Consider the following 14,627-nt stretch of genomic DNA (forward strand, 5'->3'; position numbering starts at 1 on the left):
TTGCTCTTAATACATTTCTGGCTACAGAATTAATCACTCGCAATATATTTTTCCCTTTCTACAGTTCCTCCAGTAATTGAGGGCGATGCTGACAGAGCCCAGAACAGGCAGGTGGTTGCTGGCAATTCACTAACGTTGGAGTGTAAAGCTGTTGGTAACCCCCCGCCTCTCCTGACCTGGTTAAAGGATGGCGTGCCCGTGGAAGTGAGCGACAAGCTCCATGTCAGCTCTGGTGGGAAGAAGCTGGAGATCCTGAACACTGCTGAGGCTGACCAGGGCCAGTATTTGTGTGTGGCCACGAGCATAGCTGGAGAACAAGAAATCAAATATGACGTTGAAATCTTAGGTGTGTGAGCAACAGAACTAGATTGACCAGATTTCTGTAAACCTAATAAAGCCTGGGTTTTAATTTTTGTTTTATATCATTATATGAAGTATGAGTTAGTCAAGCTACATATATAGTTAAACCTGGGCACTGCACACTTTTTCGGTCCAAGTTTACAGGACAGCTTGAAGACTCAAACTTTCAGGTTGGTTTTTGAAGAGTTTTTGTATATGCGGTAGGTAAATATTATTCTCAGTAACCTTTAAAATTCTTCTATCTTGCCTTCATAGAAGAAAATGATAAAAATGAAAGATATCAATTAAAAATATTACTGGGGGAGAACATGTTTCTCGGAATTTGAGTTGTATTGTGCAGTTTGAAACCTTTTATTGAAAAATATTTTTTCTTCTTTTTCCGTTGAAACGTTTACCGTGGTCTGCATCCCAGCAGCCCTTTCTGAATGGCTCTAGGTAAATGACTTGTACAAATGCTAATCCCGTTCTCCATACGTGGAAGGCTGTATTTACAACTTCCAAGGCTTGATTTTTAGGCTTTGAACTGCCCTCTTGTAGAACGTTGCATTCTATTGCACGCAGATGTAGATCATTCATTGTGCCTCTCCAGGTGTATCTCACAGCCCACCTGCCCCTGCAAGAGAACCAGACAGGGTGAAGAGGACCCAGCAGAGGCTCCTCGGCACCTTTGTTTTCTCCTTCTGCTCACAGGGCATGCTAAAAGTCTCCCCCACCCCTCCTTGTTCACAAGGTTGTGCAGTCAGAATCTGAAAAAAAAAAATAACAACAACAACAAAAAAACCCACCAAAAAAAAAACAATTAAAAAAGAGTGAGAAGAGTAATTTGAATCCACATAATATCATTGGGGAGGTGTTTTTCTTGAAGAAGGAACAATGATGAACTGCAAATCTATATGTGTCCCAAAGTGAGGTTTTATTTTTTAACGTTACTATTTGAGATAGACTTTTATGACATCTCTAAATGCTTAAATGTTTCTGTTGATGGATTTTGCTGTCTTACAGTCCCGCCACTTGTGGAGGGTGGGGATGAGGTCTTGGACTACATTGTGATCCTCCAGAGCCCTTTGGAGTTGGATTGTTCAGCAACAGGGACGCCCTCACCAACTATCACGTAAGGGGATTGGTATGACGGTAGAAAAAAATAATAACCCGATGCTTGCTGAGGTGAGCTTGGAGGTGGTCTTGAGGAAGTGCCCGTGTTATTTAGTGATAGTTAACTCCTGGCTCTACCGAAGAAATCATTGAGCACACACATATCAGGCTTTTGTTTTAAAGTGGGTTGGTATGTTGTGCCAATATGTATGTCCTGGAAATTAGAATAGATAACGAGAGCTGACAACTGTTGTTCCCTTGGTAAGGGAGCTGTGTGCTTTTCATCTGCCACCAATGATTGCTTTTGCTTTAGAGATTTCTGTCTGCCTCTGCTGGTGGCAGCCACTTTCACTGTGGCTTCCCAGCTGTCACCTTTCTGACTTCTTTAGAGCCCATTCCCCTATATTCCCTTCTCCTGATAAACCATTTCAGTCTGTGCCACTCAAAAAAGGAGAATACTAGCAGACACATCTCCAAGCCTTCCTAGAAGTGCAAATAGGACATTTAGTTTAATAGAATTGTGCATATTTTAGGAGTGTTGTTGATCTTACTTAAATAGAGATCTAAGACTGTACTTTCTTTTTGGTAGGTGGTTGAAAGATGGTCAGCCAGTTGAAGAAGGAGCTGGACATAAGATCTTATTAAATGGACAAAAACTTCTCATCTCTCGAGCTCAAGTGTCAGACACTGGCCGCTATAAATGTGTGGCTGCAAATAAGGCGGGAGAACATGAAAAAGAATTTGATGTTACTGTGCATGGTAGGTTACTCCAGGAGAGGGGTGGCGGAAGCAGCAGACTGCCTTTATGTTAAATTGCTGGCAAGAAAGTGCTCAGAGTTTCTGTAGAGGTTTATTTGTATTAGTGGGTTGAAAAACTGGGCATGAGAGTAGGTGAAACAGAAGCAGAGCTGCTCTTACCTGTGGGATATTGCTTGTATATACTCAAATGTATATGTTCAAATGATACTTCATTTTTGTTTCTGGTGCTTCTTGCAGTTCCTCCAACCATCAAATCAGCGGGGACTTCTGAGAGAGCTGTTGTGATATCCAAGCCTGTGACACTACAGTGTGTAGCCAGTGGCATTCCCAGCCCTTCCATCACCTGGTTAAAAGATGGTCAACCAGTAAATACAGCCAGAGGAAATATAAGAGTAAGCACTACTCTCTTATGGGATCTGAATAACGAAAGATAGTTACAATATACAGTACATGTTAGCGCTTCTTTTCCTTTTACTTCCCTCCTGCTGTGCCATAAAGATCCATCCAGGAGAGCAATGGGCTTTTTACCTGAATAGGACAGTATTTCAGATCAAATAACAGTGCTCAGTAGACTGAATCCCATTAGACACCTCCATATCTGAAGAGTCCATGACTGTAAATTCAGCAACTGGCTCCTTTCAGTTGTACTTTAACCTCCAAGGTGTGGTTGTCTGCCAGTCAAGAGGTGGCTCTACCCAGGTGTCACTGTGAGGCAGGTTTAGATGAGTTTTTCTATAAGCACTGCTGTTGCAGCACCTACTTATACATTCCCTTCTCACTGTGAGATTCTGACTTTCCATGAACAGCCCTTCCCAGTGCTTGCATGCTCCAGGGGGTCGAGCGCTTGTAGTGGCTTTGATGTACTTCAGGCTGGAGCAATTTTTGACACGTTGCCAGCGGCCGCTCTCTGCCTACAGCCTCCTCTTCACCTTGCTTGCCTGCCCCTCTGCCATCTAGGTCTCCTGACTGCTCTACACCTAATAATCCTGATGGCCCAGGAGCTCTGAAGTCTCTGAACTATCAAGACACCTCTTGCATGAGTAGTAGCCCCAGGTTAGAAGAAAGATGAGGCTGTGGCTGTATTCAGCATAAAACATCTGCTTTGACATGACGCTCAGCACTCTGCCTGGGATGGTTGTGTAAAGTGGTTCCCTGCTCTCTGTTTTGGTACAGCTGGAGTCTTCAGGCCGTATTCTGCAGGTTGTCAAGGCCCTGCTCGAAGATGCTGGCCGGTACACTTGTGTGGCAACAAATGCTGCAGGAGAAGCCCAACAGCACGTTCGGCTTCATGTGCATGGTAATGACGTTTCTGCCTCTCCTTAGAATCTAAATGTGGCTGTTTGAAAGCAGCTTTTTGACATCTGTATTCCTTTCTCTTTTAAGCTCTGGCATTTTTGTTGTCTCTGCACATCCATCTTTCAGTTTTCTTTCCTTATCCCACTCTATTAGTAAGAACTCAGAGCCAGAACTGTCTTTCTCGGGATTTAGCCTTTCTCAGGCGGTGCTGCGGGCCGCAGAAAGGAGCGCGCCTTTCCAGTGAGCTCTTCAGAGGTTCGCAAGAAGTCAAAAGCATTGCCACTAACCCACCGCTCTTCTGAATCAAGATACGATGTATCACCACGGGCATTATTAATTTGATCCAGGTCTTCTGGGGATAACAGTACTCCCTGTGACCTTGGAAGGCGGAAATTTTACAGGAATGACTTTTCTGAGAAAGAAACAGTCTCTTACAAGGGAATTTTTCAGACAGTTTAGTAGAAATTTTGGTTTGCAGCTGAAACCAATGTAAAAGGAATCAGGGAAACCTGAGAATCTGTTGTTTGCATGTGAATTTAATGAATGCTCTCGCCATGATTTTCATATATTTGCCTCAGAGTGGTCATAAAGTATTATGCATTCCTCTTGTGAGCCGATCCTCAAAGGATACAGGAGATGCGAGAATGGACTGTGGCGAAATGCTCATGATGAGTATGATTATGTCAAACCAAGTCAGAAACTGGAAAAGGTTAAACTGAAGGCACACAGATTGCAGTGTCTTCATAGAAGAGACTTGGAAAGAGAAACCACACTCACCTATGCTGTGATAATTGCATCATAGTTAATTTTAGTGTCAGCCCCATGCTCATAAATACCTCTTTTGTTCTCAGTCTTTGTGTTTGAAGTGTAATTATCTGGTGCTTCTCTCATATTACAAATTTGTAGACTTTGGTAAGGGAAAGAGTCTTGCTTTGTCAAAGCCGTGTACAACATTGAGTTTAATATTACCAGTACAAGCAGGATGAGCTTGCCGTGGTAGAATTACTGCTCTATATTGGGCACCCATTTCCTGCAAGTCCCTTTTAAGAGCCATTTTTCCTGACAAAGAGTAGTAAAAATAATGTTTTATTCCTCTTGACACTAATGAGGTTATGTAATTAAAGAGTATTCCCATTTCAAACACGAACTTTCTTGAGAAATCCCTCGGTTTTCCAGCAGTTAGCTGAAGCTTGTGCAATCCCTTGCCCAAAGTTTCTCAGAGGGCAGATTACTGGATGTTCTGCTAGCTGGGTGGCTAAACTAATGAAAACCTGATGCCTTTGTCTTTTCCCAGAACCACCCAGTCTGGACGATGCAGGGAAAATGTTAAATGAAACCGTGGTGGTGAATAATCCGATCCATCTTGAATGCAGAGCGTCTGGGAACCCGCTGCCAGGTATGCGCACGCACCTGGGAGAACCTGAAGCAGAGCTGATCCAGGCGTTTCACTTTTATATGTCTTTTGAAAATAGTGAATGCTCTGAATGTGGAGTTAATTCTGTCTTTTTTAAACTATTTAATGCTCCATATAATGGGAAATGTCAATATATGAACTGGCGTAGAGTAAGTCTTGAGGAATTTTAATCCCCACAGTTTTTAATTAAATTAATTGAAACCACAAGGATAATCTACTCCCTTGCACATGCAGTGGTGCCCTGTCCATAGACAAGAATACTAAATCAGCTTTAAACACCCACGCTCTTTTCCCCCGCCAGGGCAATGTTTATAGCGTAGGGCAGGATTCAAACAATAGCTGGTGTATTGAGGGTGCCTGTGGGCCATGGCTTTGTCTAGGGCCTTATCTCAAGTCTAGGGAAAGTCACAGGAGGTTCTTTGTTTGGTCCGGGCCCTTTGCCTGTGGAAATAAGTGGATTTTCTGTGTGTGTACAGTGCTTTCTGTGGCTTGCCCCGATGAGAAATTCAACTGATGAATTTATGGGTTCTCATTATATTCTAAGCTTTGAAAACTAGCCTGTGTGTGTCTGTTTGTATTTTATTTTCCACACATTTTGTCAACTCACAATCTGAAAGAGTTTGGCTCCTGTTTAGACCAATGGATCTTTTGAATAGTTTCTGGCCTGCAAAAAGTTGAAAGCAATCTGGATTTTAGTTACTTCATCGCTGGGGTTCTTTCAGCACTCGGATTTTTGGATTAGGTCTTTTTTTACAGTCAATCTTTTTTTCTTTCTGCGGTTCAGATATGCAGATAAAAATTTATTTCCTTTTTTCCAATGTGTGTTTTTTGTTCCCAGCTTCTTCTGATTCAATATAAAAATATAAAAATACCATGTTAATATGAGAATCATTTTCTACGTTAATTATTGTACAGCAAAACTGAGGAATAATGTATAACGAATATATCTAGTATAGCAATTTATTTTTGTGCTGATGATAGTCCCATTTTTAGAAGAATGATGTTACTAAATTTCAGGTGAGCATCCAGGTTCACCTTCTTTACCTTTTCAAGAATTAATTCTCAGCAAAGTATTATTTTCTAGAATAATTTATATTTGTATAAAGCAAAATTTGGAATTGTTGGGTGTATATGTAAAATTAGATGGAAACATTAGGATTTTATATCCATTTTGCACTCTTTTGTCTTATCAAATTGCCCATTATTTTAGGACAAACAATTAAAATGATGTTCAGATAATTTATACAATAAAACCAATTTGTTTACCTCTTTTGAGGTATGATGTGATGCTATATACTAATGTAGATATGACATTAGCAAAGAAAAGTGATAGCGCAACGTGACACTGAAGAAGGAGGAAGCTTGTGTGCAGCAGTCAGGCCAGATGCTTCTTGAATGTGGATCTTTCACAGAAATCTTGGGTGCTATGAAAACTAATTCAGTAAGTATCCGTTTCATCCAAGTGAACGCTGAAGTGATGCCTGTACAACATCAGTTCCACGTTCTGCTGATGGAGGGTGCCATCTTTTGGCTGAGATGCAAAAAAGTCCTCGGATTTTGTTGATCAAGTTCCCATAATGTTGCCCTTTTTGGTGTAGTACCAGTTTTCTGGGCGTCATTTTCAGTTTTTCAGCCTGCCAGCTGAACTGTGGTGTTGCTGCTTGGGTTTTGATTCTATACACTTCCTCAGGTGGTCCACTGTAATGTAGCAATACTTTAGATTAAAGGTGAAAACAATATGTATTTCATATTATTATGTCTTTTTAAACAGCTGCTCTTGACCTTGGTATGAGATGAGTAAATCCCTATAAGTATGCTTTGTGTGATGCTTTTTAAGTTCAATGCATTTTTTTTCATAAATACATCATGTGCGCGGATGGTGGTGTCAAAGTTTGCTGATGAATTCTCTAGGCAAAGTCAGTATTTGGCACAAATGTTACTGATTTCCTCATTTTTGAGTTACATTTTAATTGTTATTAATCATAATTAATATTGATATTGGTTTGTAAATGATGTGTATCTGAAAGCTTCGATGGAAAGTTTGAAGACTGACTGGTCACTTTGCTTGTAACGAGGGTATTTTGGGCAACTTCTCTATATTTCCTTTTCTTTTCCAGCTATCACATGGTACAAGGACGATCGGCCCCTTACCAGGGCTGCCAGCGCCGCTTTTCTGAACCGAGGGCAGGTTCTGCACATTGAGGGGGCTCAGATCTCTGACACCGGTGTTTATAAGTGCGTGGCTGTCAATGCAGCGGGCACAGCCGAGTTGTTTTACAGTCTTCAGGTTCACGGTAAGTATTTTAAAACTTACAAAAAACACCTACATGCACCAGCTTTCCTCTTTTTAAGTTTCAAGTCTGCTTAGCAGACTGATCGTTGCTCATCACACTATCATACTGGAAGAGATACGGCAGGGGCTGGAAGGAAGAAAATTCACTTTGTTTGGTTTTCAGCGATGTTAGAATACGTGTTTCGAATTAGGAAAATGCGGTAAGGCAAGTCAGTTCTAGGAAGAATGTGCAGAGACACCAGATTTGTGGAAGAGGGATTTAAGTTATCACTTCAGCAACTTGACCTCGCATTTGCTGGGTTTTGCTGTTGATGACTCTAAAGCTCACGGTGGATAAAGAAAGGACACAGATCAAATGCTCTTTCATAATCTCAGGGTTTTAAAGACAAATGTCCTGTGTCTAATAAGATGAAGTGGAAGTGTGGGTGTTTGCAGACATGAGAGACCTGATCCAAAGCCAAATTGGAGCTTTTCCACTGATTTCAGTGGCTTTTGGATGGGGCTGCTTCTCCTTATCTTTGATACATGCATATTCATGTAGCTGCTTTTCTGTGGGAGTCTTCCATGCAAAACTGCGGCCAAAATTTGGCACAGTGTCCCCAGCAGAGATGCACGCAGAGTATGTGGTTCCTATTAACGTAATTAACAAATAATGAGTGGGGCAGTACATTTCCAGGGAATTAATGACCATCAAGGGAAAAACTGATGGCTCAAGACGTGGTCAAAGGCAATTAACCCCACCCAGTGATTAATTCGCAGGAAATATTTAAGCCAAGGTCATTATTCTGGTTAAACCAAAAAATGAAAAATAACTCTGAAGTATATCTTCTATGGGTGGTGGAATTTCAGCAGATATATCCGGAGTTTCCTAGGGAACTAATAGTTTCTGACTTAGGCACCTAAAATTGGTTCCCCTTCCAGAACAGAACACATGCAGTTGCAGCCAGAACTAATCGCATCAAAGGAAACTAAAACACCTATCCAGGAACCTGCTTAATTCAACTTGTGTCGTGCCAGGCTTACAATGGAGTGCTTTTTAAATTTACCATAAACAGATTTAGCATCAATTTATTTAGAATTTATGAGTTTGAGAAAAGTTGATTTTTTTCCCCTCACAGTAGTGGAAGCAAGAACAGATTAAAGTGTGAAGAACAGAAAGAACAACAGAAAGTTATGGTAGTATTACTGAAACCCCACTCTCAGTTTCTGTAGGGCAGTTGGCACCTATGTTGGTCAATCACTGGTCCTATTCAACAACTTTGGTTGCTAATAATGTTGTGGATGCAGTAGCTACAGTGGAAATTATCTGATCATTTTTGCCTTAAAAACAGGGCTTGATGCTGCAGGCTTAACATTAAATGAAACTAGGCAGACCTACTGAAGGAAGCAGGTTGAATTCCAGTTTAGTAATTCGTATGACTTCATTGTATCAAGATTTTTCCACTTCTTTCTCACCACTGTAACTTTTTCAGGCATTTAAGAACAATGGATGTTATTGTAGTGAAATAGGAGGACTCTGTGCTTGTGTGGGGGGTATAAAAGATTATAAAGTCACGCTTTCTTTTTTTCATGCTATTTCTGCTGTTACTGGCATTTATCTAAGAGTAGGTAGCCTGAGTTACGGGCTGTTAGAGATTGCTAAATTTATTAATGAATCCTATTTTCTGTGTTTTCTCACATAAGATACATGTGAGTAGATCACACCATTCTCATCCTTCTAGGAGAGACTCGAAGTGTTAAGTTTTGTACTGATACTGACTGTAGAGCTTTATGACTAAGTTATTAGTGGTAGGAGCAAATAAAATTGGTTTTATTCTCCTGATAGATGAAACCTCTCCTTTTTTTAATACTTCGTCTCCCTTTTTAACATAGCTCTACGAAATTTGCTAGACTGTATACCTACAGTAAGTGTTTTGAGATGTTCCATTAAGATGTTTTTAATCATCGAACAGGCAGATGTTATACAGTCTAATCTAGTAAATGTTCACATATGCTCTGCAAGGCCAATTTATTACTCTGCGTATGGATTTGCTTTATGCAGTTTATATGATAAATTTCTTTCTTTAATCCCCACCACTCCTAATGCCTTTCACAAATTTTAAATGGAATATTATAAAAGTTTTGAGGGAGTATTCTCTGTGTTACGTTCTGGTTCCTGGGTTCTGCAGCTGTCCTCTGGGCTGGCTTCCCAGTCCTGCTTACCTTGCTCACAGTAGTTCCATTGAAGTTCTCTGACTGCTTGTGCGAGGAAAGAGCGGGATTTGGCACAGAGCAAATCAATGACAAGAGTTCAGTAGGAGTAACACGCGAAATCTTTCCAACAGAAAGAGAAATAACATCCAAAAGTAAGTGGCGCGTTTAATTTCGTTGTCATCAGTACTCTGTGTAGCCGTTTCAGCTCTGGTTTCTTTTTCTTTCAGTCCCCCCATCAATCTCGGGCAGCAGTGACATGGTGACGGTGGTGGTGAATAATCTGGTGCGACTGGAGTGTGAAGCGAGAGGCATCCCCGCGCCTATTCTGACGTGGCTAAAAGACGGGAGCCCCGTTTCCAGCTTTAGCGACGGCCTGCAGGTAGTGGGGTCACATCGTGCTGTCTGTGCTGCTGCCTCTTGTGGCAGGAGACTTTTAAACTGGTGTCGTTTAATGGAACAGAGTAAATGAGAGGTTTTGGAATGGGACTATAGGGCCTTTTGCTCTAGGTTATTGGTGTGAGTTTAGCTCCAGTACTGTGTGAGGTAAAAGATACAGATATATTGCAATAAGTTGGTGCTTTCAACTGATTTCACACTAAGAGTTCACATCAGCAAATTTTTCACTTCCTGGCAAGGAAAGGAAATTGAACAGTACTCCTATGCTGAAGAGATCTGTAGAGCTCAAGAATGTGTAATATCTCATTCCATAAAATAGTAACTCAGAAAAAAAACCAAGACCCCTGATGTAAGGAGATATTTCTGAGTTAAAAAGAGCTTTTTGAAAACTTAAAATTAAGACCTGGAAGAAAAGAGGGGCAATTTGTGTACTGCGGGGACAAATCCAGGCACAGACAGAAGGTGTGACAGAATGTTTGAAACTGGTAAGAGGGAGGAATATCCAAGGTCCTGCAAAGACTTACGAATGCTGGGGGCTCCCTACAGACTTGCGTGAAGTTGGACTTGGGTTTCTGCAGGTCTCGATTGAAAGAGAACAACGGGCTGCAGAGCAAAGTGCAGGGAACCAGGAGAAAGGGGGGAAGCAGTGGCAAAACGAGTATTTCATTTTGAAATGAAACATAATAGTTCTCTCTGCTTGTGCTTTGAGGCATGTATCCTGAACGTGTCATGCTTCTATTGCAGGTTCTGTCGGGAGGCCGAGTCTTGGCCTTGACTAGCGCTCAGATCAGCGACACAGGAAAATACACTTGTGTTGCTGTGAATGCTGCAGGCGAGAGCCAAAGAGATATCGATCTCAGAGTTTATGGTGAGATTTTATGGCAACTCTCTATTTTGTTTGGTCATGAGAACTGTTCCTGAAGCTTTAATTAAACACACTGTGGCCCAGACCTTTAGCAACATTGGATATAAATGGTTCCAACCCTTAATGGAAGGAAAAGTGATGAGGAGGGGTGTGTGTGTGTGTATGTAAGTAAAAATAAAAAAACATATACATACTCATGTATTAAAGTATGTATATATGTATGTTCTTCTGGGTATCCTTGAAGAAATGTAGCTGCAACAGTGCATTTTTAAGTTTAATACATAAAGGCTCATTTCAAAATGGTAGCAGAAAATATGCATTTGTGTAAAAAAACATGTAGATCCCACAGGCCAGAACTGAGTTGTGTTTATTGAACCAAAATGAGTCAAGGTGAGTTTACCATACAGCTCTCGAGTGTCTGTGCCGTTTTTAAGCCTTACTCTGCCTGCCCAAATGGTGGTGACTTTTTTGGTCCTAACATTGACAGTGTATTGAGCCCAAGCAGTCAATTTTTTCTCTTTTCAGAAGTAGGAAATATCTCTTTTTTACTTCATCAGTTTTCCTTATTAAATCAGTAAGTTAATTCTGAAGTTGTCTTGCCTGAACTTCATCCTTCCTGCTGATTTATTGCAACTTGTATGAGCTTCATCCTGATCTTTTGTAACTTGTGTAACATGAGTCTTCATACTATGCTCTTAGAGATCATTAGTGATGCGCAGGTATCAAGGGGCGTGACATGGGAGCAATGCCAGAGAATTTGCCTTTAGCAAGTTTCAAGTTTCCCTGGACAGCTGAGTGGTTCTGTACACCAGTGAAATGAGGATGAGCAACCATCTGCCGTTTGGTTTTGAAATCTTATGGTACCAGATGTGGAGAGAGGGGTTTGGAATTGAAGAACCTTTGTGGTTTTGCCTCTGTTTTCAGTAGGTCAGTGCAGAGAGAGAGCTGCCTTGACTCTGCCAGTCTCCAGCATTACAGCAACCCTCAGCAGAAGGCTGGGAAATCTTGCAAGAGAAATTAGAAATCTGGCCAGGTTTTGAGTTTGGCTTTCAGAATTGACTTCCCTGCGAACGCAGGGTGGTTGGGCTACTCGTGACTCAAGTCACGGCTGCTTTTGCATCCGCAAGGGACAGTTCAGGCAGTTGGGACTGACGTGGCAGGAACGCTCGAGGTTAACACGTGCTGACACTTTTTATGTCGAGCAACAAATATCGACGTCCCTTTTGGAGTTTGAGGACAGGTGTGTATGTATACATAACCACACAAGTAGCACAGATGTATTTAATACTTCTCTTTTATTTTCTGGAACCTCTGTCGATTTTAGGTAGATGAAAAGAATTAGTTAGAAGTGGTGTATGTTTAAAATTACCGTTGTATGAGAAGCTGGCCAGGGTTGAGCTCGGCTGCAGGGTCATCTTGACGGAGGCTGGCCCCAAAAAGTAATATTACTCTTAGGACTTGCCCTATACGAGTAATCAAATTAAGAAGTTACAGGAAGAAATAATTTGGAGTGCAGTTGGATCTGAGATGGTTAGAAATGTGCAGTGCGCTGAGCCAGCGTAGGAGCTGTAACAATCTGGGTAACATATAGTTACCATGAGCATAATTAAATAATTTTAAACCCTGGTCCTTCAGAAACAAATGCTCTAGTGTCTGTTTCTCTCTGTTTCATGAACTGATTTTCGTTTTGAACCCATTTCAATTCATTTAGCTGAGAGGAAAAGTAATCGGTGGAAAAGTATTTGGAAAAAAACTTTGCCTTCTTTAGTAATGGATCAGCTTCCATTTTTCAGTTCCATAGCACTTGTAAAGAATCTGGGCCTTTGTGAATTCTACAAAGCAAGTAAGATAAACAGATTTTTTTTCCAGTTACTATATTTCTTATCCACAGAGACCAGACTTTTCCCTAAATTATTTCCAAACTGTGAAATCAGCTGCTCTGCGTAGTACTTCCTGTGCAAGAAAAACAAAGCTTTATTGTTAATGTTATTTTTCAGGACGTCTTGAGAACTGTATTGCTGGTTTACTGAGTACCACTTTGGGACATTTTATAGTCTCACATGTGCTAATTAATTCAGTATCTTTTTGTTCAGAGTGAAGCCCAGAATATTTCTGACAGGCGGTCCCACTGCTTCCCTTGTCCTTACCCCTGTGTTTTGTGCAATCAGACATACAGCTCTGGAGTCACGGATTGCAAAACTAAGAAGCGAAGGAAATGTGATAATAAACGTTCTTATATTTGGCCCTGGTCAACTTTTTTGGGACAACACAACAAGCAAAAACTCCTGCTGGCTACATGTAACTAACCTAAATCTTGCTGGGAGAGTTTTGATTTTGTAAATCTTCTAATTGCAGGTCTCATGTTGCATGAATGTCAAGAGTTCACAACGCATGTACTTTGTTTTTAAATGACAAGAAAGGCAAGGGAACCCCTATGACTTGATTTGAAGATTTGACGACATATACGTCACGAACACTTTCCCCATGGAAAATTGCTGACTTGCTGTATTCCACCTTTTAGTTCTCAGTTGCTTTGTTTCTCTGACTGTGGAAACACAAATAACTTGAAAAATGGGGAAAAAAGGTGTTTTCTTAAATATTGGCACGTTCAAGAACACCTAATGGGCTTCAGTTTAAATACCCCAAAGCATTATTTTTTCTTCTACACAGAAAACTTTCAATCCAAACCCGGATTCTGCTACCCTATAATTTGGATGTAATCATATAATAACGAGGTCATCACTGAAACTGTAGTAAAAATCTCAATATAGTGTTCACTGCCAACGATTGCAGTAATTAGCAAGCAGATACCGCGCAAAACAGATAGGTAATAAAGTAATTGTAGATTATGACTTGATGATTAAGTCATTAACCCGTTCACTTGGCTGCAAGCGTGTAAGTTCTCATTCTGTCTTCTGTATTTGGCCATCTCTGGACAAAATCCCTCTTAAAGCCAGAGCTGTCCTTAAAGCTGAGTATCCATCTTGGCACTGGCTTCAACAGGTTAAGACATTGTCAGCTTCTGGCTCTGATTATTACTTGTGAGATAATAACTTGTCACCTCTTTTTCTTTTTAGCAGGAATGTACTTCCCCATTCTTTATCTACTGGTGATTTTCACTTCTAGCTGTATTTCAAGTATTTTTCCACTAGTCTTGGCTTATCTACGTGATTTCTCTGTAGCTGTCATCTCGCTAGCGTGTATCTTTTGTAGAGGATGTTCTGTAAGTAACAGAATTATTCTGGTGCTTTTTGTGATATAAAGGAGACTTAATTTCTGTGGCAGGAAGGTACTAAATGCTTTTTTGGTTGTTATTGTTGTTAAATGAAAACTGTGAACTCCACAATATGTTGACTCTGGGAAGTCTGCAATACCCAAAGGTCCCTTGTTTGGATTTATTGCTGTAGTTCCACCAAACATCATGGGAGAGGAACAGAACGTCTCCGTGCTCATGGGCCAAGTGCTGGAGCTGCTCTGCCAGAGCAACGCGATCCCCCCACCCCTGCTGACGTGGCTCAAGGACGGCCGTCCCTTGCTGAAGAAACCGGGTCTTACCATCTCGGAAAATGGAAGTGTACTGCAGGTAAACTGGGCAGTTTTGCTCCGGGGGCGATGGCTTGGCGGGGGGCAGACCCACCGTGAAGAAACCTGAATGACCTCTCCCTGCAAATTTCATGTATAACTATGTAAGAAGAAAAAGTTCTCTTTTTTTTTGTCTTCCTAGATCGAAGGAGCTCAAGTACAGGACACTGGCCGTTACACTTGCGAGGCGACAAACCTCGCTGGAAAAACTGAAAAGAACTATAATGTCAATATTTGGGGTAAGGTTTCTTAAGCTTATTCCAGGAACAGAGCTCAGAGTGAAATTCTGAAGTGAGATGCTAAAAAGCCTACTTCATAGGCCTTTGTCAGGATGGGTTTGCATGCGTGATAGTAGTTTAGGGCTATACCAAACCATG

At 41.1% G+C, this 14,627-nt stretch overlaps 1 protein-coding gene across 1 annotated transcript in view; it reads left to right on the forward strand.

Annotated features, from left to right (window-relative positions):
• The window catches only part of HMCN1 (hemicentin 1), a gene marked incomplete at its 5' end in the record, with an annotated part of 184,673 nt that overhangs the window by 96,875 nt on the left and 73,171 nt on the right, over window positions 1-14,627 (forward strand). The window contains 11 exons of the mRNA XM_082054335.1: window positions 65-346; window positions 1,363-1,471; window positions 2,042-2,211; window positions 2,449-2,603; window positions 3,385-3,508; window positions 4,802-4,903; window positions 7,039-7,215; window positions 9,635-9,786; window positions 10,548-10,671; window positions 14,076-14,251; window positions 14,393-14,489. Of these exons, the coding sequence (XP_081910461.1) occupies window positions 65-346; window positions 1,363-1,471; window positions 2,042-2,211; window positions 2,449-2,603; window positions 3,385-3,508; window positions 4,802-4,903; window positions 7,039-7,215; window positions 9,635-9,786; window positions 10,548-10,671; window positions 14,076-14,251; window positions 14,393-14,489 (1,668 nt within the window). The remainder of the gene's footprint in view (window positions 1-64; window positions 347-1,362; window positions 1,472-2,041; window positions 2,212-2,448; window positions 2,604-3,384; window positions 3,509-4,801; window positions 4,904-7,038; window positions 7,216-9,634; window positions 9,787-10,547; window positions 10,672-14,075; window positions 14,252-14,392; window positions 14,490-14,627) is intronic.

This window comes from Streptopelia decaocto (genome assembly GCF_964273445.1).
Source record: "Streptopelia decaocto genome assembly, chromosome: 5".
Classification (NCBI taxonomy): domain Eukaryota; kingdom Metazoa; phylum Chordata; class Aves; order Columbiformes; family Columbidae; genus Streptopelia; species Streptopelia decaocto.